General features: G+C 42.5%; 1 protein-coding gene across 3 annotated transcripts in view; it reads right to left on the reverse strand.

The window, feature by feature from the left end:
• Positions 1-11,521, reverse strand: part of fam184ab (family with sequence similarity 184 member Ab) — a 126,343-nt gene extending 114,822 nt beyond the window's left edge. For all 3 annotated transcript variants that reach the window (XM_040126120.1, XM_040126122.1, XM_040126121.1), the window contains exon 1: positions 10,834-11,521. In XM_040126120.1, coding sequence (XP_039982054.1) covers positions 10,834-10,995 — 162 coding nt within the window. In that variant the 5' untranslated portion in view covers positions 10,996-11,521. The remainder of the gene's footprint in view (positions 1-10,833) is intronic.
• Positions 11,522-24,719: the final 13,198 nt, after the last annotated feature.

The following is a 24,719-nucleotide window of genomic DNA, read 5'->3' on the forward strand; positions in this document are numbered from 1 at the left end:
TGCTGAGTCATGGGGTTGTCATGCAGTCAGCCACTCAGGGTAAAGACAGGTCAGAAGGCTGTGTGGATAAATAGATATTTGGGGTCTGCAATACCCACTGAGTTACAACAACCCTTTTGATGATTTGGGCAATTTTATTTTCTCACAGACTTGAGTTCTATCAGTGTTTCCTCCCCTTCTACTATCATCCCTCTACTGGAGTCAGTTTGAGGTCAGGGATTTCCCATATACGTTATGATTTAAAAGTAAAAGAAAAGCCTGAAATGTTGATTTTGTTAAATTGACATGAACGGTGAATGTTTTTTTTTAAATCTTAAAATATACTTTCCACTAACCCCTGGTTTCTACAGACACATAGCTTGACTGATGAATTGCAAAAACTATTCTATCTCCATGGCAACAGGAGATAAAGTGGAGATGGTATGCTTCCTCTGTTCCGGTTTTTACCTCTCACTTGTTCACTTCCAAAGTCTAAACAAATTTAAAAAAAATTCTCAGCCCCACATTATATATTTAATTTACACTATACTTCCCTTACAATCATTATATACAATAAGTGTCAAGTTATTGTCCTATTATTTCCTTTGTCCTCTCACTGTTCGCTGTTATAAGGCGCAAATGTCCCCTTAAGGCTCAGTTTAATCTTATCTTAATAGAAAGACAGACCAAGGGCTGGGTGAAGTCAAAGCGAGCCCTGCTGTTGTTTGGATGTCCTTTAGCTAGAGGGAAGGACAAACAGATAAACAGAGACATGGAGAGAGGACGTGAAGGAGAGAGGAGTAAAAAGGCCTGCCAATTTTAGAGAGAGCCAAGATGGACACAGTCTTCAGGAAAATGAAAAAAGCAGAAAAACAGAGGGAAAGGGCAAATAAAAACTGAAAGAAGGAAAGAAAGAAATGCAAATTATTCATCATCAACCCATTTAATAAATATATAATCAGAATTATTGTTTTATATTGATATAATAATAAATTATCACATGGGGTTCTTTAAATTATTGTAATAAAAGTGTCACAATATGCAGACGATTCCTTTCTCTACATGTTTCAACAAACTTTTTCCTTGCTCCGTGATTATGGGGTCGCACTCTTGGTTTATCAGTGACAGGTATCATTTTATGGCTGGTTATCATACAAACTAGAAACGTACTCTCATATCCAAACCAAAAAAAGAGCAGGTGCCGTGCCGAAAATGAACAAACAATAAAAAACAAACAAACAGCTCACACACTGCAGGGAACAAATTATTTATCGCACCAAATAAACGGTTTTTGGTGGAAATTGAAGCCCTGTAGTGTGCGTGCTGTTTGGTCGTTTTTTATTATATGGCTGGTTATTGGTTAAACAAAACAGATAAAACTTTATTCATAAGTAACCTCTTCTAGCAGCATCTAATAATATACATCAAAGACATAAAGTACAGGTCACAACATCACATGTACAGTGATGACTGCTGTTTCCAAAATGTAATGTCTTTTTTTGGTCACTCACATTTTGGGTTGGATCTAATTATCCTTGTGTTGATTTCAGTGCTGGCTGTCCTCAGGTTTCTTTCATATCGTGTCTTGTTTTTTTTATACATCTGAACCATTCAGTTCAGATATGTTTTCTCACAGGTCTGTTTTGGACAAAAATTTTGGCACTCTACTGCATAGTTAACTAGCAATTAACTGAATTTAAACATTATACATCTTGTATATTATTGAAATACATATTAATTCAATCAGAGATTGACCTTATGAAATTTAAAAATTGAACTGAAAATGTTATGTGGCCATAAAATTTCACAAATTCAGAAACCATTTAATAAACAGCAGTAGTCTGATGCAAATTTAGCCATATTACACAACATAATACAGCTACCACTGCTTTATTCATTATTGGAAGGTACTACAACTCAGCAAAACAATGAGTACTAACTAAAAATGGCTATTTTTATCTCAAAAAGGGCTAATATATAATAATGTATATCCAATATATCAAACTGTTTTTATAACCTAAATAATAGGCCCTGAACTCATTACAGTACCTCAGAATATAATAGATTTGAGAAGCCGACTGTTAAGAAACATCTGTTAACAGTTGGAAGTAGTGAATGAATTCAGTAAATCCTGCTGAATCAAATGTAATGACAGTGTTACACTTCTGTCAGCAGATGCCTAATGTGGATGAAGCGGTCTGTAGCTACAGCTCCTCATCTGAGTCTAAAAAACTCATCTGAATGATACTCTGGATAATGGAAAAAGAGGGTTTACTGCGAGTGTTAGGTCTTTGTATCTCCCATCAGGAAAGAAAAATAGAACCTAGTGAGTAAAGATGGGTCCCTGGCGGCCATGTAGACTCACACTGCTGCCAAGAAAAGAAGAGAAAGTCAAAGCAGACTATAGCCTCTAAAATCCTGATGCTTACTCGCTACTGACAGTATCTGCCAAAAAGCTGCCTTTTCTAGTTAAATGTGTGGGCTGGTGTCAAGATGGGAGGTCGAGACTTTGTAGTGGCTTTCAGTCAAAATTGTTTTTTGAAGGCTGATTCCGATATTTACCTATTTAAAATATTGATAGTTATTGTTTGCATATACAGTATTAATAAATCAATATGGGACATGGGATTTTTTATGCTAAAACACCACATGCTTTAAGACCATACCTTCTTATATATTTGTCTGTGGACTACGTAATGGGTTAAAGCACATCCAGGCAGGTTCCTTGGCTGAAATAAACAGGAACAGAGGATAGCAGATGATAGTTTGATGTAAAATGAAATGGGTGAGTAGAGGAGAAAGCTGGCCCACACTTGTCATTAATGATGGATTGTATATGGATTTTTCAGCCAACCAAATGCACCCACATGCAAATCTATGCACTTTCTTTTTCCACATTAAGGCTGTTATGTATACAGGAGCATACCTCTGATCCTCTTTTATTTTCTGTATTTTATGCATTTCAGAATGTGGGAGCTTTTAGTTTTGACACTGCTTTGCATTGTGTGTTGTATGATGAAGTACTTAAATAACAGCTATGAAGCAGCTAATTTAAAATCTGTAGGACTGAGAGTTTGGCAATTCAGTAAATTAAAGGAAGCTTTGCAGATATGTCCCAGCAAATTGAGAGTAAATAAAGAAAAATGTATCACAAGGTTATAAAACAAGAGTTGAAAATGACTCTAGATTAGTTGAGTAAAGTTTTTGATATGTTTCAGAGATCGAAGAGAGAGAGAGGCAGAATTGTTGCTGCTAAACATATTGTACAGTACTAACATTATTTTAGCCAAAAAGTTTTGAAATTATAATTTCCTGAAAAAACAGCACACATGCAGAATGCAGAAATGGTTCAACAATCTACTGTTTCTATTGCAATGACGTGGTTATGTTGTACATCTACAAACACAATCAGCTCTGTGCAGCTGCTGTTGCCCACACGCTGCTTTCTTTCAATACAGACATCATAAGGACTGTTACAAACCCTCACAGTTAAACAATCCTGTGCGGACTGAGGCTTGTTACAGGCGATTTGTGGCAAAGCAATGATGGGTTGCATACTGCTGGGCTGGCCCATTACTGGCCCGCGGTCCTGAAGGAAACATCTCTGGCCTGTTCTTTGTTTCTTGATAAATTTTTGCTTTAGCTTTGAACAAGCTAAAACCACCGCCGAGCTAAGAAAGATTCCTCCTTCTCTGCCGGGCAACTATGAACACAGATAGCAGGGATATGACAAAGAATTGAGAAAGAGGAGAGAGGAGCAGAAAGGTGTAGAACACCTGAAGGTTCCCTCTGGAGGAAAAACTGATGACAAGATCCGCTTCTTCCCCTCTCTCTCTTTGTCTGATCCTATGTAAACCTGCTCTTTCACTCCTCTTTCAAATGACCAGAGGGGCTTTTTAAGGGATCTGTTTTCAGAAATCAGCACTGACATTTTAATTGAATTTAGTTAATACACTGAGCTCAAAGAGGCACATAAAAGGACAAGGTTGTTGAGTTATAAACCAGCAATACAATTTCACATGGATTTGAGGGAAGAGATGGAAAGCCAGTATTAATAGGATTGGATTATAACCACTAGTGTTCCACATATTGTGAAACAATAAATGTAATTTCAAGCCCAAAAAATTCCCAAACCTTACATTAACATTAGTCATTCCATGAATTAATGAGGCAGGTTTCATTGCTGCTTTTAGAGTCTGTTGAGTACAATCAAACCACCACACCACACTGGAAAGAGCTCATCTCATTACAATAATAATAAAGACACACTGGCTGTGTTAAAAAAAAAACCCTTCACAGTATTGGAACAGCTCTCATGATGCTTCCCGCAAAAACAAAAGGACATTTGTCTCTTGTATCGGCCGTATATTACAGCCAATCATGCAATGGCGTTGCGCTATGTCTCGCCTGTTGCTGCGACATGACTGGCTGCTGCAAAAGCAAATGAAAACGGGCCGGCGAAAGAGTAGTAGCAGTCTGGCTTCTGGTTGTCCTAAGGCAGGGGAAACATTCAAGGTCAAACATTAAGAATGACTCATCAAATCAGCCTCCATACACACCTCTCAAATCTATGAGCCACTCTGTATGAGTGTGTGTCCAAGCATGCATGTGTGCACGTGTGTCAACAGGCATGTCGGCAGTGCTTTATTTGTACTGGATAGTGCCCAAGGCCAAAATGCCCCCCTCTCTCTCACTGCTCATCTTTCTCCCTGTCCCTCTGTATGTGTGTTTCGGCTTAAGTGTGAGTGTGTGTGGGCGTATCTTAATGAAATCTGACAGAGAATTGTGACAATCAGTGAAGAAGCCTCATGCAGAGGTTAATAAGCCATACTCGGCACAGCAGCATTAAGCCGCCATGCGCGCGCACGCACGCACACTCACCAATCTCCTGTGTGTTTTCATTCACCTAAAATTATATTTAGAGATTACAAACTCTAAATTCAAGGCCAGGTTTCTTCATCACGCTGTGAAGGACAATCTTTCCAGTTTGTCACCTAAACGGTGACATCGCTCGTCCTCGCACTTCCTGTTTTCTGTGATAAATAACAATTTATAACGAGATGTTACTCAGCTTGTATTGTAATCTCTCCTGACCTGCATTATTTACACCTCTCACACACAGAGAGCAGTTACACTTAGCTTTTTTTCAGTGAAATAAGTGGCGGTGCATTAAATGCTGGGTCTAAAAAGACAACCAACATTCTCCGTAGAAAAACAAAGCCAGTCATTTTCTTTACACTAGAAGTAACATCTCAATAGTAAATTCAGTTTCATCTAATCTGTGTTTTGGGAGTAGGTTTTCGTTCAATTAGGTAAAGGTAAATGAAAAGTCTTAAATATTGGCACAAAATGAAACTGCAGCACAAACTGCAGCTTTGGTTTTGAATGCGCAGTATCGGACTTTAAAATCCCCATCAGCTCTGTACTCAATTCCCAAGTCTGGAGTCATGTTGCTCTAACCATCTGCTTGCTAACCCTGCCCAGGCTACACAGATCACTGCACTACCACCCCTGGATTATGGTATCAGCGTACACACACCGAACACACACACACACACACACACACACACACACACACACACACACACACACACACACACACACACACACACACACACACACACACACACACACACGTCACATGCATCGTGGCTTCCATGCTGCTGCCAAGTGATGACAGTGTATTTGTGAGTAAGTGTTTTTGTTTCAGCAGTATTTTCAACTGGTGCAGTCACTTGATGCAAGAGACTTGTACAGACACGCTCTTCCACGTTATCCTATAAAAAATTACAATTATCTGTCAATGTTTTTCAATTACTTCATTCATAAAGGATCGCTTCTTTCCAGCGGTCCTGAACAGACGCTCGGACACAGTGTGAAAATTGGGGATATTTGGAGATAGTGTAAAATTAGAAAACTGCTGATAGCAGGTGGTGTGAATTCTCATCTCTTCTGGGGTCTTTGGTAAGAAGCACAAAGCAGAGAGGAGCCACACTTGACAGTTGTGGGATGATGGATGCATGAAGAAAACCACGAATAACAAATGACTCCATCCACAAAATGAACAATGACGACTGAATATCACCTAATACATAATTAGAGAATGACATCAAATCCTCTTATCATTTCGGTCTGGACCATGTTTTGAGTCTACGTGTTATGCCTGGCAATACAGTGGCCTCAACGCAATGATGCATACTTGCAACAAGGAAATAATACTGAATAATTTTTCCAGTTTAGTTAATATCTGTAATTTTCAGTTAAAAAAGCCAATATCAGTGTGATGTGCTACATCTGTACACCCACATATTGGTATAGCTAATTCTGCATTTTCAGCTGTTCAATAGCATAAAGAATTGACAGATCCTAGATTTTGCAAAGTTTCAGAAATGATGAAACTGCTGGCAGGAAGATATCAGCAGAGAGTTTTTGAGGTCATGGTTAAAAAGTAGTTTTTCAAAACGATGCTGTGGTGCTGCAGTACTACAGGATATGGCTCGCAAACAGTACGCACACACATGCGCACACACACACACACACACACACACACACACACACACACACACACTCACTCTACAGTATTTCACTATCTCTGTCTCTTTCAATCCCTTCGTCCAGAAATACACGGAGAGCTCAGAGGTCTATTTCTGACTCACTTCAACACTAAAGTCAGTCAGGCATTGCTGATGAAACACACAAATAAATACACACACACACACACACACACACACACACACACACACACACACACACACACACACACACACACACCCACCCTAGGGTAGGTAATATATTTGTTTTAAAGTATTCTCCTGATGATGCATAATGACATGCTGCCCTCTCTGTATCCCAGTGCTCTGACAACAACCAGAAACTTCAGTCCTGACTCACTGTGGACAGCCTACAAAATCAGGCTTATTCCTTTATGAAAAATCCTCGGCCCACTTCTTACAGTACATGCCACTGCCCTGAATTATAATTTATATAAAACTTGTTGCCATAGCAGCAAAAACCCCTACATTGCCTTCTTTTTGACAGAGGCATTACAATAAAAGCAAAGCCATAAGAGAGTATAACTTATGAAATACAGCTTTCCAAAAAAAAAAAAAATCCTGACACTGAAATCCGTGCTGAGCCTGAACTACACAAAGGGCCGGAAAGCAGCTTTGTGGGATTAAAAATTACTGCAAGAAGTCTTAAATAACAGTGGCAGCAAACACGTCCTGCATCACAAATCATGAAATTCAATCCCACAGGAGAATCGCAATCAATGACTGATTTACTGACTATGCATGAGAGCGTATAGAGCTGACGTTTGCGTCAAAGCTAGGCCATAGGTGACCTGAACCGACGACGCTGCTGCTGCTGCACATCGCTCTTTTGTACTGATGCATAACTAACGAGCAGGCTGGTGAGTCAGATAATCATCAGAAATCAGAAAATTCAAAACAGGAGCTGAACCGAAATATGACAAGGAAAGGAAGAAGAAACTCATGCTGAGAAAAAATTTTAAAAAAGAAAGAAGATTTTGATAAACCACGCTATGCAAACCGGCAAGTGTAAAACACAAAAAGACACTCAGGATTTAAGTAGGCCAATCAAAAGACGAGATGAAATATTCATTATGCCTCAATCAGTCTTGCGTCACCCTCAGACACAGCGTTCGGCCTGGGAAGTGTCAGAGAGCTTTCAAGGTTGCTATTTATTCCTGAACGCAGCTCTGACTCAACGGAGATCAGCGGTCATTGTGAGCAGATGGCCTGAATGCTATCGGCCTATTCCCCTGCTTTGTTGTGGCCTAACACAACAAGGCACAGGAGATGCGAGGCTTAGATGTGTCGCCTGTGGGACTGTGTGGGAATCATGTGAATTGACATATGAAAAAACAATTCACTACTGTTTTGGTTATCAAATACTAGCTGAAAATAGTGTTTATCTCAGCTTTCACCTGGTTATATTCTGATGCCAACATCAATCAAATAACTGTATTAAATATTCAGCGAAACTATGTTCAATACTGTTGTGTTATTTTAAAAGAAGCCAATAAACTGAGCACTTTTCATAAGTTTATTTGGCCAGATTTCCCCTCCTCGGTTGCTTTTTTATGTACATTTGATGTTAAACGCAGCCAAATGTATAACACACTTAGGGGATGAAAACAAATCTGATTATGACTAATCAAAATGTACACAAAATTAAATTCTTGCATCACAAACATGTTCAAAAGCCTGTGCAGTGTCAACTCTTTCCGTCCTGTTGCTGAGCAGTGATCTGTGATGTACTCGTCTCATTGCCCAGCCCCTTCGCATTCACTTTGAGTTTTAAATATCACTATGCACAAGTAATCCTTGGCAGAGGTTTACAAAAGGCATTAGTGTCCTTTTCCTGGCCTATCCTTCAAAGCTGGTGAGTCGGCTTATCTTAAATGTTTTGTGCATTATTTTTCCCAATAAGCATGTTTTTTGGTCACTTTGTGGATGTTGTATGGCATTGTTCTGTGCCCCTTTGGTATTTTTTGCAGGTCAGAATATGTCTACACATCAAAGTTCAAACGTGAATTAAACAAAATATACGATTTATATCTTATCCTGTATCAAATACTGTTAAAACAAAAGTTATATGTAAAGTAGACATCTTTAAATTGGTCACTTTTCAATCACATTCAACCCAGTTCTAGCCTTGACATCAACAGGTTGACATCTTTTGGTGTGCAAAATCACCAAATCAGTGCTTATTGGGTTTCTGTATATTCTGGAATCGGCAAAACTCTGGCACAACTATGTGCTTACTTATTTCTGTATAACAAGTTTTTACTACAATTGCATATTGCCAATCTGCCACTGTGAAACCTCTGAATTTGCACATAAGACTTTCGAGCATAGTGTTTACAAAATTGCTTGTGAAAAGCGCTCATTTTGCAGGTTTTATTTGAAACAACAATACAGTATTAAACTTTTTACACTTAGTATTTTATAATAATTTCCTTGGTGATGGTATCTGAATAGTACCGACGAGTGAAAGATTGGATTTTTTTTTTTTAGATTACAGATGGGTAATATTGGGAGGGGCTCAGGGTGTGTGGGACATGACTGTATATTAAATCTGTTGGGTGAAATTATCTACATTATGTCTGCTGGTAAAATAAAACTAAAATTGAATAATAAGTAAAAAAAACCACTTCTACACAGAAAATAAGTCAATATATTGTGTGTACCTTCTGTGCCAGTTGCTGTTATATAGATATACTACCTGTTTTGATATGGGGAATTAACTAACAAGGTGAAAGACTTTGTTTTTTTCATTTCAATGTGACTTTAAAGAGCCCACACTGCACTGAGGCTTGTCACACACCTAGCCCAAGAGTGCTAAATTATTATTTCTTTTTCAGCCTCCACTTCCTCAGCAAAAAGAGGTATACTGAGAGCACAAATCATCAGAGTCAGAAGCGAAATCCTTGGAGGACTTAAGGTGCCAAACCCCTTCAGTAGCAAGGAGGAGGCATCTCCAAGAAGCCACCTGGAAACATGTGAGGCGCCGCTAGACCTCCGGCTTGATGATAATGACATACTGGAGCCACAAACATGCTTTGACCCTCGGTGGATGTTGTGGAGAGGTTGCCACTCGAGGTTAGAAGTTGGAACCCCGTCATTTTGCCAAGTGAGAGATGAAAGCACTGATCCTCAGGGCAAAAAAAAAAAAAAACATTTGAAATGCCGTTGAAATCCCACAGGTAATGTTGGTGCAGAAACACAACATCCTACAGTCAGCTGAGCCAAAGCAAATAAAATGTTTAACTGAACGGGTCCCTGTTACTGAGCTCCTACATTTAATATATACTATATTAACGGTACAACTGTGTTTCTAGAACTAAAGATTACATGCTGTATAAATGAATATTTAAGTGAAACGGGCATCAACAGACACACAAAAATTGAAATTCAACACACATTCAACACATGCTCTGGTACAATAACAAGGGAATCGCAAGGCATGGAATAAAATATTCTAAATAAGCCAATAAGGAGAGAGGATTGTATGACTGTAACAGGGTATTCGAATGCCCAGTCTTCCAGTAGGCTGATGTCTAATTTTCAATCTGTGTCTCATTTTCAAGTCATGGAGAGGGAATCAAAGTTTGGAGGAAGTGCTTTATTCTGCTGCAAAATTATTTATAAAGGCCCTAGAACATTAAAACAAAACGCCTGCAAAGTCTGTGTTGCTATAGGCTGACAAATGACTGATCTGATCAATGTTGCGGCTAATGACCCCGTTACTGATGGACGCAGCGTCCGAGCAGCCCGGTTCGCCTTCAGGCAGCTGACAGCTCCCGAGCGTGCCGTTCTTTCTGGTAGGGACGGAGATTTTTCGGCCAAACTCCGTTGAACTATTTCACAGTTTTAGGCTTCTTTGGTTTTCAACCTCAATATACGCGTGTGTCACGGGTCTTAACGCATGTTGAGAAAAACGAGCAGCTGCTTCATAATTCGGTGTCTGGTTCAAACGCCAAGCAGCAATTCAATTAAAATCCAACTTTAATAATTATTTCAAGTGTTATTCCTACTTTTCCCTTCGGCTGTAGTGAGCAGCCAAGTGAATAAATAAATAATTTCATCAGAGAAAGTGGTGTTTTGAGAGTACTACAAGATTCTAAAGATTTAGGGAAAAGATCAAAATTCTGATATCACTGTTAGAAACGCTGACCAACATAAAATGAATGACTAAATTGGCTAAATTCCTAACGGAGTTTGGTGCCCGGTTCTCGCACAGGGACGCTGGGGTAGAGGGTCTAACCCAAGGGGTCGAAACCGCTGCTCGGAGACAGTGGAGAACAGGCCCGATGCAAACTCCGCTTACCTTTGTTAGCTGTGCTATTTTCTTGCTCATCTTCAGGTGCAGGTCTTGGGTATATTCCATGGCGATGCCGGGCTGAAAGGGCAGGCTGGATGCCGAGGAAGAACTAAATTTCCCCTGACCGGCAGGGCAGTAATACTGCTGCCAACCCGACCCAGTCGCCATCTTCACGATGATGCCTCGGATGCTTGAGAGAGATACGGGCTGTAAATATAAAGTGGACGGTGCTAGTGAGGCAGCCAGCGAGCGGTGGAAGAGGACTGGGACAGTGTCGGGTTTTTTGTTTTTTTCCGGGACACAAGAAGAAATTATCAAAAATATGAAGCCTTTTTAGCCCGCAGACTGTTAAAAACTGATTTCATTTTTGCTTGTGTCCGTTTAATAGTACACGAAAGGGGGACAATTGGTAATTTTAAGCCCCACAAACGTCGGCTACCAGCATCCTGTCCGCTCAGAATGTGGCCGTTTTCGGTGGTCCGAGGCGCGGGTCCTGTTCGCCGTCACCCGGCGCCGAGCTTGTGGAGCTTGTTTTCGGGCGGCTGGCCGGTCCCCCGGCCGGTCACCTTGATACCGAAATTTCTCAGCGGGAGCCGCGGGGAGCGATTCCTCCTCGGCGCATTCCGGCTTCGCTGGCCGCGAGCGTGTGAGAGACCGGGCGTACGTGTGCGTGTGCGAGGCGGAGCGTGCGAGTGTGTCGGGCAGGCTCGGCGGCTGGTCGCTGCTCCTCTGTTGCCATGGCTCACCCTCAACAGTTCGTGCTGCGTTCGCGTCGGATGGGAGCGGCGCGGCGTTCAGGTGCTGTCGGAAAAACAAAAACAAAAAAAACGGACATTTGCACGGGCGAGCGCACGCGGCAGCGCGCCGAACGTGACGGTGAGAGCGCGGTGTGACGTTCGACGGGTGATGGAGCTGAACTCGCGCACGTAGCGGCCGGGGGTGCACGCGTAAGAGGACCAGCCTGACGTCACGTTTCTTCAAAATAAAAGACTCCCGAGGACCGGGACAAAAGCGGTTGACGCGAACCTATGACAATCAGTAGGGCCAAGGCAATTAGCTGGGCTCAATTAGCAGGGCTTGCACCCGGTAATTGGCATCCATTAGTCAGTTCTCAGTCAGCTGTAGTCTCATCACACTGACCATCCATCAAATGTCTTTTGGCTCATTAAAAAAAAAAAAAAAAATTAGCGAAATAAAACAAGTACAAATAAAATACATACAATAAAAATAATCCAACGCAAAGGATAACCTGTCAGATGGAGCTTCAATGATTAGTCGGTTAATCGATTCGTCAATGATAAATGAAGCGCAACTATTTCAATAATCGATTGACCATTTCAGTTGTTTCTCAACCAAAAACGCCTGAGAGTGTTTGCAACTTCTTAAATCTAAGGATTTGCTGCTTTTTTTGGTCATAAGTCATAAGTAGGCATAAATATCTGGGGTTTTTTGGGGTTTTTTTTACTGTTGGTTGGACAAAAGAAGCAACGTGAAGACGTCACTTTGGGCTCTGCGAAACTGTGATGAGCCTTTTTCGACGTTTTTTGATATTTGTAGACTAAATGATCAGTAAGGCAGAGATGCATTTTCTATTGTCCCCTCCTTTCTCGGGGGTGTCAGGGGGGAGACAAAGCAGCTCACACAGGCAGATCACGCTGCTCTCACATCGCAGCGGAAGGCCTGGGTGGGGAGATTTTGAAAATGAAACAGAAACAGAGTAAACATCTCATCCTAATGAGATGTTTTTTTCCCCCAATATCACCGGTAAAATATTGAAAATTCAATTCTCAGGCTCAGCACACCGGCACTCTGTCAGGTGTGTATGTGTCGCTGTTTATCATGATTAGAAAAATCAATACTAGTTATGGCCTTGCCAATTGTATTTTGTCTATGGATTGTTCTTACATAACTACATTTACTGTAAGTTGACTTCATTTGTAATGATGATACCTTTAGCTTATAATCAGCTTTAGCTTCACAATTAGGATATTAATCATTATATATATATGCATGGAGTTGTACACATACAGTAGTTGTGGATATACATATAACATGACATGTCTATGCCATGTTGTTTGGGTAAAATGCACCATGTACCTTTTATACAATGACAAATACCACATAATGAGAACGACTGGACACATAATGTTGTGCCATGGTACACTCTTTTGTTCGTGCCTTGACCGGAGGGCCAAGGCGGCATGGTGCTTTTTCGAATGAGTCAGTTTATGAGACGAATGAGTCAACTTAGACATGCTCTCACATTTGAGTCTGTGTCAAAATATTGCAGTAGATATTTTTGATAGGCATCCACTGTACTGTCATCAGCCGTCAGGCTCCTTTCATGTCATACGGGAAAGATGAGGTTTCCAAGCCGATGCTGTTCTCCTCAGCCTGCATGGCACTGCACGTCTTAAGAAAGATTCAAAACCTGGCCAACCATCTGGTTTGCCAGTTAATGTTAACTCTCGCCGTGCTACCTCCCGTTTAGCCAAACAGAGATCGTGAAACATGAAAAACAAAATGTTGTAAAGCTGAAACAGAGCTGGTTTTCCACAAAATCCTAAGTATTTTTTTTTTTTAAATTAAAAAAGAAAAAGAAGAAGAAATAGAAACATTAACATACGATTGTGAAAATAAACTTTCAAAATGGAGGAAATCTATAGCAGATTTCCTATTTTCTCTTCTCTGACGTGAAGAGTAATTCCCAGGAGGGAGGTCATGGGACGTACACGGTTCTTCCACGGCACATAAATGCACCAAGATGAATTTCAGTGACGTCACCTCATCTATCAAGGCTCAACTGAAGTGAAATAAAAAATTTAAAGTGACTGGAATGGCAGCTGCGGGCAGAGCCTCACACAGGGATGATGCTTATACTTTGTCTTATGGTTTCTATTTGTGGTTTAACATGATTTTTCCCACACTGTGGGGTGTTCCCTGCACGTGTGACCGTGTACGTATACAAAGATGTCTTGTAATTTAACCCGCACAGTTTTCCAGATGCTGCAGGTCCATGCATCTGTGCATCACTGTGCTGGTATTCGGTCACAGCGTAGAATCAGTTTGCACTAAGGCCCATAAACAGACGACCAGTGCAGCAATCAGTTTTACAATAATTGTGTCATCATCGAACCTAATACATCGGCAGTGGATCTGTGATTAAAAGAACAAAATCATTAAACATCCCCTTATCCAGTGACATTAGTGTGTGACTGTAGGCTATATAATTTAATCTCCACTCATTGAAATAAGACCACATGTGCGGTATTATAATCCAGATATCATTTTCATTTCTCATCAGATCCAAATGTGCTGGTATACTGTAGACTTCATCGTGGTTAGTTAAAATAAGCACAGCTCAAATAAACTGCGAGCTCCACAGTTACGGGCTTAATTGTCCGTTTGCTAAAACCCTTCCCCCGCACGGTGACGGTCTAATCACGGCTTAGTAACCGGGCACAGGGGCGGTGTATTTTTCTTTTTTTAGTCGTCTTTCCAAAACCCAAAACACAGGAGCAAAAGTGCAAGAAATGAATTAAAGAATGTGTTTATCTGCTCCCACGCAAACACACATATGTTGTCCACACACACACACACACACACACACACACACACACACACAAACACACTTTATAATCACCCTTGTTCACTGAAGCCTGAAGCCAATATGAGTGCATTAATTTCTGTGTTGTCTTCGTCTTGCTGTGGGTCAATAACTCTTTCAAACCTTTGAGCACGATGAAAACTTACTGGCGGTGCAACACTTAGTCATGAACACAAATGCATGCACAGGTCTAATGTATGTAGCTATCGGAGAAAGCAATGGTAAGTATTCATAAAGTGCATTTAGTATCAGGTTGGACAAGAAAGAGGCTCAGGGTCCATCAATAAAGGGATTTAGCTCCCAGGTGCTGAAATGATTCATTACAGCATACAAGGTTATCGCACCGGCTCAGTCGTTGGTCTATGTGCAGATACCCACAACAGGGGCGGGGGGGGGGGCATCAATAAGCTCTGACAAATCCCCTGCATCTGCAATCGTTTAGCAGCAGAACCTACAAAAGCCTAAATTTACAAACAGAATCAAACATTCAGGGACAGAGTGAAGCACTAAGCTGGTGCCTGACTGGACGTTATTAGGTCAGCATAATAAGGGATTAGCTATAGTGCTAGAAAGTATCGTCTCGGAGACAGTGACAATACTGGTTCTGTATGTTCCCTGATTTCTTTTCTTTTTTTCGAAGCAACGTTACTGTGGGGACAGCGGCGTGTCGGTCCACACTGAATATTGAATACTCTCGGTTGGATTGCTCTGGAATTTGTTATGACATTTACTGTACGTTCCCCGGCGGGAAGAATCCGAATCATTTCGGTGATCCCCTGACTTTTTCATCTAGCACCACAAGCGCACACGTCAAAGACTTCTGCCTGTGATCGTGCTGATGTGCTAAGATGTGTGGAAAGAGCAGTACCGCCTAACATTTTTTAGTGTTGGTGAAGAAATGGTTTGACGCCTTTTGGGAAACATTTTTATTCACTTTCTTGCCGAGAGCTAGATGAGGAGATCGATAGCGCTCTCGTGTCCGTGTGTGTCGAGCTCGGAGTTGAAGCCGGGGGAAGATTTATGCCGCACACCGTAATTGTGTGAGTGTTGTTGATCTTCCTTTGGTCAGAAGAGAGACGGAACACTTTGGCTTTGTTCTGGCACCGAACGACCAAATGTGAGCCTGGTTCCGGCTTAAAATGGCTGCCACGCGCGGTTAGATGTTTTTTTTGCAGACCGCTTGGGCCAGCTGTCGGCCGGTGTCAGCCCCTGGGAACAGCCGAGAGTACTCGGGCCAGATTTGATGCGTCATTAAATGAAGGATGCCGAATTCAGGCCACCGTTGGGCCGCAGCATTTTGACTACTCGTGTAATGACCAGTGGAAATCGATATCAGTAAAGTAAACTAAAGTATTAGCTCCATTATTGCACATGACACATATTTCCTTAGCCAATGGCGCTCACGCCCATGGTTGATAGGGTATTAAACTCCATGACCCTCTGTTGTTGTCAGTATTTGTCACTACACTGAGGCTATTGTGGGGAGAAGGAGCGTTATTTAGTGAGCCCAGACGCTCCGAAGGCCACTTTCCTTTGGCACCGTGTGTGTGTGTGTTTGTGATTGAGGTGGACTGCCAGGGGACGTTTATTCCTCTCTCCCCATCTCGGTAAATCAATAAAACTAAAACGCTCTGAGAGGGAACAGTATCTCTCTCTCTTTCTTTGGTTTTCAACAAATTCGGTCGTCTCGCAGTGACAGGAACAAAATAACATCAGCCTTACGTCCTTTAATTGATTAAATCCCGTCTTGGGACACACAATCATATCAATGTATCTGACCATTTACATCAAGATGGCAGAGCCCTGGACTACCTCAGTATGGGAAACACCACAGTATAGCAAAACGGTGTATGTACGGTTCCTGAGAGATAAGTAACGAACAAACTATGGTTTGATTTCACACACGAAATACAACATAGAGCATCTCAGATATTCTACTGTTTGCGTGTCCGGTCGGTCGCTGCTTGACAGAGACCTTGAGAACAAGGTGTCCTTCATTGAATTACTTTTGTCTAGCCTTTTTAAATAGGCAGGACTCGGACAGAAGAGCAGAACACTGAATGTACTGCTGGTTCCCAATGAATTTGATTTAATAGAGCAATATTTTGAATCAGGACCTTCATCAGGCATCACCTACCTCATAGAAAAAAAAACAGTGAGCAGAAATTTGTAGATTTACTATTTGTTCTGCAGTAGTTTCTATGATAGCTCTTTCCTTCTTTGATGATTTATGTGATTTTTGAATTGTATCTCACTGAATTTCTGTCGTGAAGTAGATTCAACGTGTTCTTGCATACTTCTATTTCTTTTAATAGATCTTTTGTATTTTTGTATTTGTTCAGAGCACTGGCGCACTCTATCCCAGTAGGGCTGTCACACAGCACTGCTCTGATTGGTGCAGTTTGGCGGTGGACCGGATCTTTTGTCTGACCTCTGCCTTCAGTTCGCTTTTCGATCAAGCGCCTAAAAATTTTTTCTTTATACTCTGTTTTTCTCTAAATTTTTAAAACAGAAAAAGAGATCAATTTGTGTTCTATAATAAAATAAAACAAACAAGAAAAAAAAGGTACCATCGAATTTCCTTGAACACGACCTCCTCAACACTAACAAGGTCACAACCAGAACATAAAAAGCCTTGAGAGGATCAGCGAAGGTGGAAAATCTGTAATTACCCCTGAAAGAGTAAATTTTGCATCAGTGGTACAATATTTTACGTATGACGTTACAAAATTTGAAAAAAACACGCGTATAAAAATGTCTCCCCTTTGTAGCAGCTTGGGGTGTTGTACGTCCCCACTGGATGTGGAGTGTTATATTTATGTGACTGCTGCAAATGAATATATCATCAGCTAAACTAATTTACAAATGTGAGCCAAGTAAAGGACCTCTTAGGCACGGAGTGGCCCCTGTTCATCTCATTAGCAAGCAAAAAATTGCCTGTTACTGTAGCATCATGGGGTTATAATTACAGTAGATGTGAAACAGCAACCTTTTTATTCGGAAATATTAGACCTCATAATGTATTTGTCGGCCGATGTAACACTCACTAATTGATACTACTTCACGTCGTGTGGGCCAAAGGAGGGGAGGACGCAAACGCCACGGATTTTCTTTTTCATTCCGAATAGAGGATTTATCACCTGGAATAATTTAGACGCAAACACACGGACGCGCAGAGCGCAGAGGCGCGGTCGCGTGGCATGAAAGGGGACGTCAACCAAACCCCTGCAGCAGCTGCGCTAATCAGTGAGAACAGCTCCAGCAGGGTCTGGCTGGAGTGAAATGGGATGGAAAGGGAGGAGGTTTCAGGGAACATTAGCAGCAGTGTTGTAGTCAAAGGGAAGAGTGCGCGGTTCACCGTCGGTGCCTTAATGAGACACAGAAAAGGGGGCAAAACAGTGAAGTATCTGAAAGAGGAAGGGAAAGACCGTTTTTATTTATAACTCTGACGTTTTGAGTTTGCGAACACTGGTGTATTTTGTCTCCCTCTCTCATGCCCTACATTGTGGCCACGGTAAACTGCCTTTACCTGACATTATCGGCCTGACTGGTGCAGAAACTTAAACTGTTGGCACATTGGACAGTTTGACTTTTGATCATCTTAGATCATGGAGCTGTGTGTGTGTGTGTGTGTGTGTGTGTGTGTGTGTGTGTGTGTGTGATGAGAGACAAATGCAGAAAGCTCGTGCTGAATTTACACTTACAGTGGCAGCTGAGAGAACTGATATACAGACGTTGATTTCAGCTCTACCCAGCAGTTATGTTTGGAATTGCTGACATGGTTGTGGATGTTGAGATTTATCATCTTTGTGTTGACAGGTTGTGTTATGAAACAGGATCCATTTATACCCGGACGTGGAAAAGACAACCCACTGATAGCACTGGGAAATGCTCTGGTTTTTTCAGCTCATGTTACCTAGCTAGCTTAATTTTAACTGTAGCCTTTTCACACAAGATTTTTTAATAAGGCAGCTGACACCAGAGTATACGGTATAAAACGGACTGACACCGGGAACGTTGCACGCAAGTTTTTTTGGAACACTTTGCTTCCCAGATTCCCCCCGCGAGTTTTGCTGTTGTATACGGACGTCACATCGGCGCGTTGCGCAGTCAAATCAAATGTTTCTTTGTGGATTTGTTGGAGAGTTTGGAGGGAGCCATTGCTGCAGCACCTCACGACGCAACAGGTCAGGCGAGGATTACGGTCGGACATTTTACTGTTGGTTGGGTCTGGGCGATTTAGATAATATCTCCTACCCTGGTTTATGAAATTCAACGTCGCAAAATCAATTTCTACAACGGACAGCGGAAATTCTGAAGTTGTGAAAACGTTAAACCGACTGAGTTAATGTGAGAGGGTAAAATCTCTGACAGTCACGTTTGCTTTCATTTATATTTTCTCAGTTTGAAGAATCAATTCTTCCTTTGACGTGACTGATTGGGTGGCTCAGTTAGTTAGGACAAAGACAACATTCAAGGCTGCTCTAGTGACTTTCTTAAATTGTTAGCGTACAGACTAACATCACGGTTATGAAAAGAAACAACTATGACTTATGTAAATGTGTTTAAGACCCACATCAAATTCCCATCGTGTGTTTTTTTTTCTTCGAAAAGATGGGTCTCTGGAGAGCTTTAACCCTTAAACAGTGCATGCTGGGAAGTCGGCAGACATGTTCAAACTTAATCTAACGAGTTAAGTGAACTCAGATCAGTACAGAGAAGAACTCGTGTTTGACTTTCGGAAATTCCTTGAACTTGTGCATTTAAGCGAGAAACCATCAGTTGATTCCTATAAATTCCTGTAGGATGATTTACAGTTTATTTGACTTGTTTATCTATAAAATCACAAGATGGGAATGGCACATAAGTGTTTTCCCTTAGTTCGGCTGATTCAACCTCTTCTGAGGACTGTGTGGGTATGTGAAGGCCCTCATTCCCCCGTTAGCCTTGTGGCACACGTTTGGGCGAGATGAATTACACCTTTATCATACTCAGCAGTACACGGAGGTCTGATCAGCCCGAATAACTGAGGACACCCGTGGCGGTGCGCACGGGGCCTTTAGACACACAACCAATCAATGTGTTTCATCACGCTGGTGCGAAAGAAAAGGAAAAAAGGTTTATGTAAGTACCGCGATGAGCAGCCCTGTAATACAACCAGAGATATTAAAGAGATAGCTACTACTCCTCAGTATAAGCAGTGTAGGAAAATCGCTACCAGCAGACGCATGTACACCATTTTGTGAACCGCTACTTCGGACCTTGCCCCGGCCAGTGGCCTCATAATTTTGGCTGAGGGTCAGTTCTGAATTCGTCTCTGTGTGCGACACGAGCATGTATATTTTAAGAGCGATCACTGATTGTGATGATTAGTAAATAGGGCATATCCTCATTCAACTTGCTCTTAATGAATAATGAAGAGGGACGTGCTGGCTCAGCTTTCGCTGACTGGATCTGGGTTCTGGAGACCAGCTTTTTAAATCGCAAACATGGCAGAGCGAAGCGAGGCTAATGAAGATGTATTGCGTGCGCGCACGAGGGGTACCGCGTTTTTTATTCCTGACCCACATTAAGGGTGACGACGGCAAAAAAAAAAAAAAAAAAAACCACAGGAAGTGTGCTGAGAAAAATTTAAATGGGGAGAACTGTGGGAGTAGGGATCGTGTCTGGTGCAACCAAACGATGGACCGCTCTCTATTGTTCGCTACACACACTTGTTTTTCATCCGTCTGCGTTTCTATTTTTAGAAGGATATAAAATGGAGGCAGACATTCCGCTTCACTTCTTCTAGCATAATAATTGGAATATTTTATAGGTTTGGGCTCTCCTCTTGCTGAGGGAATACAGACTACCACAATCCAATTAGGAGAGCCCGGCGGCTCACCCAAAAAGTAATAAAGTTGACAATATAACAACCGCGACAATCTAATCTCTCTTTTCTCTCTGAAATATACAGTGAGCAGTGTTAACACTGGAGGGCAAGCGATCAAATTGACACACAATTGCGTAACTCCGCAGAAGGTTATCGCGTGAGCAGGTTTTGCAGGGGGAAACGGCATAAGATCCATTCAAATCATATCACACAGTCAGATCGGAGCTGCAGCTCCAGTAAAAAAAACCAAAACAAACTAGTTCACACAGTGTACCGACACACCTGTGACACATGAGTTCTATTCCTACACAGCTGTGTGTGAAAACAGATCAGCCACGCGCTGATTCTGGCTGGACGGTGTGACGGTGTGGGACTTTTCTTATCCACCGCCTGTTAATGAGGGGTTAGGTTCATATTTTTTCCCATCAGATCTGTGGCCAACTACATCTTTTGCGTTGTGGGACGCTGATGTGAGACGCCTCCAAAGCGAGTTTATTGGTGTGGCTCTCGGTAGAGATTTTTAGCGTGTCGTGTTGGTGCTCGTGCAGTTTCCGAGACAAAGATAACAGCGGTAGAAACGCAGACCCGGGACGGATGTTGGGCCAACACTTTCGTTCAAGTTTCGCCATAAGAATATTCAGATTTAAAGAGATTGACTGTATAGAAATGCATTGCGTATATATTCACAGCTTCAGTTCCAAAAAACAAACAGACTAATATGTAAAGTCACCAAAGTGGATTTCGTTACGTCGCACTGCCGTCACCAGCTTTGGCAGTAACGTAAGTGCTGAAAGGACACAAACTTGGGCAGCATGAGGAATAACAAGATGAGTTCTCAGAACGTCCAATTTTTCTAGCCGTTGAGTGTAATCTATTCCGGCGCTCAACGCGTGTCAGAAAATCTATGAAAACAGCCATGGCATTCTTCACCGACCCAGCGGGGAACCTGGGAGGCCGCGTAGTTTGTGTCCATGGGGCCCTGGCGTCTGTCGTGAATGACGGATGATAATTGGGACCACGTAAGAGCCAGAGCTGCTCGAAGACAGTCGCTCTTCTGCTCCCACCATGTGTGTGGTGTAGGTGCACAGAAGTGCAGCGAGCTACAGTAAACACACTTTCTATAAGGGTAAAGAAAGCAGATGGCCTTTGAGTGTTTTTTTTTTTTTTTTTTCTTTTTACTGAAGGCAACTGACAAACTGTGAAAACAGCATCGGATAAAACATAATTTAATTTTAATGACACTGGCTACAAGTCAGTAAAACACACCATAAAGAACAGTTGGACCAAAGTTATTTTAAAAATAAACGAGTCAAGTGACAAGGAATCTAAATGGAGGCAGCGTCCAAAAAAATCACACCCCATTTACCATATAGTGCATTTACTTTCTGCCATTTAGTGCGTCCGAATTCTGGGCACAAACTTCGTGATCCATTTAGTGCCCCCATTAATTCCCACAGTAGAAGCCACAGAGCCCGCACTGCGATGCATCAGCTTTTCATAGATGCTAAAAAACGATGGATAAGTGAACAAGGGAGGCGTCTCAGACGCAGTCCAAGGGTTCAGGCTAGCTGCCTTGACCCTCGCGCCAGGAAGGAGACACAGACACATAAGGAGTTTCTGCAAGGATTAAAAAACAAAAAACAAAAAACAATCACAAAACAGCAATAATAAAGAGAGAGTACCTCCAACAAGGGCATCACATTGTTTGCAGCATAACTACATGCAGCCGAGGTGGGGGAGAACCGTTCGGGTAAGCCTCCAATATTTTGCGAATTCCTGACGCTGACACTATCTCCCGCCCGGTGGAAAGAACTAGCCGTTGGCAGGATGGCTGCAAAACGCGCCACCTCCGGCAGTTACACCGATCTCGGTAATTTAACAGGAGCTGTGTGCCGTTTGTTCGTATCGGGTTTCACTCGGTGACTGCTAAAAAAGTACGCAACACGGCAAAAGTAACTCGTTTGGCTCGTTTCTCCGGTGCGGCGATGAGGCCAGCACAAGGGCCAGCCGCCGGGGAATAACGGGCGAATGGCGGCGGCAGCAGTACAGTGCGAACCTGAACCCAAAACAAACTTGGATCGGTGTAATCAGTTGCCTTCTCTGCTTTGCTTCAAGCTCATGTTAGAACCAGTTAGTGTTGAGAGCTTTCAACAGTAACTTGTGTTAAACAATTTTATCGCACAATCATATCTCTGATGGTCGAGTTTAAAATTGCCGGATAATGTGTCAAAAATGATAAATAAAAAAAAAATAAAAATCATTTTTCACTAAGGGGAGAAGATCTTTTTTTCCTCCTACCTGTTTTACTCTTCACCTTTTGTTCCCTCTCTCTCCGGTGGCGTCCCGGGAGGAGCCTCGCTCACGGTTCCCTCGATGACAGAAAACGCCAAACGGGCATGCATACGTATGGGCCCGTTGAGGGACCCGGCAGGTGTGTGTGTGTGTGTGTGTGTGTGTGTGTGTGTGTGTGTGTGTGTGTGTGTGTGTGTGTGTGTGTGTGTGTGCGCGTAAACACATTCGGCGGCACCGTGTCACTGTAGTCATCCCTCTGCTCCCCTGCCAGCTTTATGGAGAAGGCTGGAGAGTAAATCCACATCTAGTCTCTCGCTTACTCTGCATCCTCACTGTTAGCGAAGTGCGGAAGACTGTACCGTTCATCCATTATTCACAGCTTAGAAGTGTCGCCCGCAGTGATTTAACATGCAACTAAAGAGCAGCAAATCTCAACTTCCCCCTGTTTTTTAAAAGTAACCTTTTTTTTTTCTCCTCTGTGTAAAACTTGCAGGTTCCATCTTCCTATAAAGGCTTTTTAAAACTATTTCGAGCTGAGACTTTTGGGTTCTTTTCCTTTTTTTCTATACTTTGTTGCTTAGTTGCAATGGTTTAGTGTTCTTACATTAACTTTCCATCCCAGGATTTACCACGAAAAGGCCCCTCGGCTCAGAACTGAGGACGAAAGCAGCAACAGCCGGTGCAGTACGACTTTCTACAACTTAGATCTTCATTTTGATCGTCCAACGCCAAAAAAAAATGAATGTTGTCAGTTGTTGTTCACGGTCGGGACAGATGGGGAACAGGTGCGTGTTAAGCTTACTTAATACAGAATTATTATTTTTCCTCGACATGTTAGAGCCAAATGGCGCATTTTCTTTCATAGCTGTAACGTCGTCTGTGCCGGCTTGCGCCCATACGGATGGCGGGAAACAACAATCTTTGAAGGGCTGCTGATATAAAAACAGGAAACAGGAAAGAAACGGGAGACAAATGTACTGCCAGACCTAACGTCCTCCAAATCGAGGGACCACTGAGACAAAGGCTTTGGGTTGAGCCGAGTGCGTGAGACCAGCTAGCCCCTGAGAAATAAGTAACATCACTTGAACACTGCTTTTAGCTGGAACAGTCTAACTCTGCGAACCTCATCAATTCGACCCTGAAGAAGATAAGGATTTGACATGTCTGAGACAAGAGGCCATAAAAATGACAGAGTAGAAAAAGTTTGGATGATCTGGACCTCTGTGGACGTCTGAATAACTTGTTGGAAGAGTGATAACGCAAAAAGCCCATTTTTTAACAAAACCAACAAAACAAATCAATCTGCTCAGTTGAGACGTTCTGTCAAATATGGCTGCAGGAAAAATCTTTGGGGAGAAAACTGTGCTGGTCCTCAGAACACCAACCGGAAGAAAAGCACAGTGATGCTAACATCAGCGTAACACCTCCGGACTTGAAGAGCCAGGTACACGGGCCGAGAGGACTCAAGAACCCGCGGAATAAGAGAAGCTCCCAGCGCGCACGGGAGATGTTTTGCACCGAGGGAGAGCAGGAGACTTTGTGAAATACAGCTGAAGATGTTCTGGGGCGCCGGCCTGTGCGGGCTCAAGCTGAGCAGCAGGGTGCTGTGCCTAATGGACAGGGACCTAATGACCGCCGCGGAGCTGCCGCGGCCCGAACGTGGAGTCGCCGCAGGGGAGGTTTTCTGGAGTTCGAGATGTCAGCGCAGGCTGGAACGGAGGTGACTCAGACCGGAGAGCAAGAGATCCTGTTTACTACACTCTGCTCTTTGGGGTTTCAAGTTGAATTTAAAGCTCAAACACTGGCCTGGTGCTATTCCTGGCCCCTAAAACGCACTGTTGCGCTGTATGATTGCTAGGTAGGTTTGGAAGTCACTGGGTTTCAGCTGCTCTGTGTTTGTCGCCAGAAGGCCTGTTTTCATATTTAATTTTCCTATTTAATCCGACCGTTAGCAGAGGAAACAGCAGCGATACCATCATTAGGAAGAAAAACTTGCCGTTTTCGCCCGGACTAAACGTAGCGATGTCGCGGTTCGTACGGAGGCGACGGGACAGACCGGGCAGGAACCGTTCTGGGATTTTAACGGAGGAGGTGGTGACAGCTGGGGGTCACGGCAGGCAC

Source organism: Xiphias gladius, chromosome 4 (assembly GCF_016859285.1).
Source record: "Xiphias gladius isolate SHS-SW01 ecotype Sanya breed wild chromosome 4, ASM1685928v1, whole genome shotgun sequence".
Lineage (NCBI taxonomy): Eukaryota > Metazoa > Chordata > Actinopteri > Istiophoriformes > Xiphiidae > Xiphias > Xiphias gladius.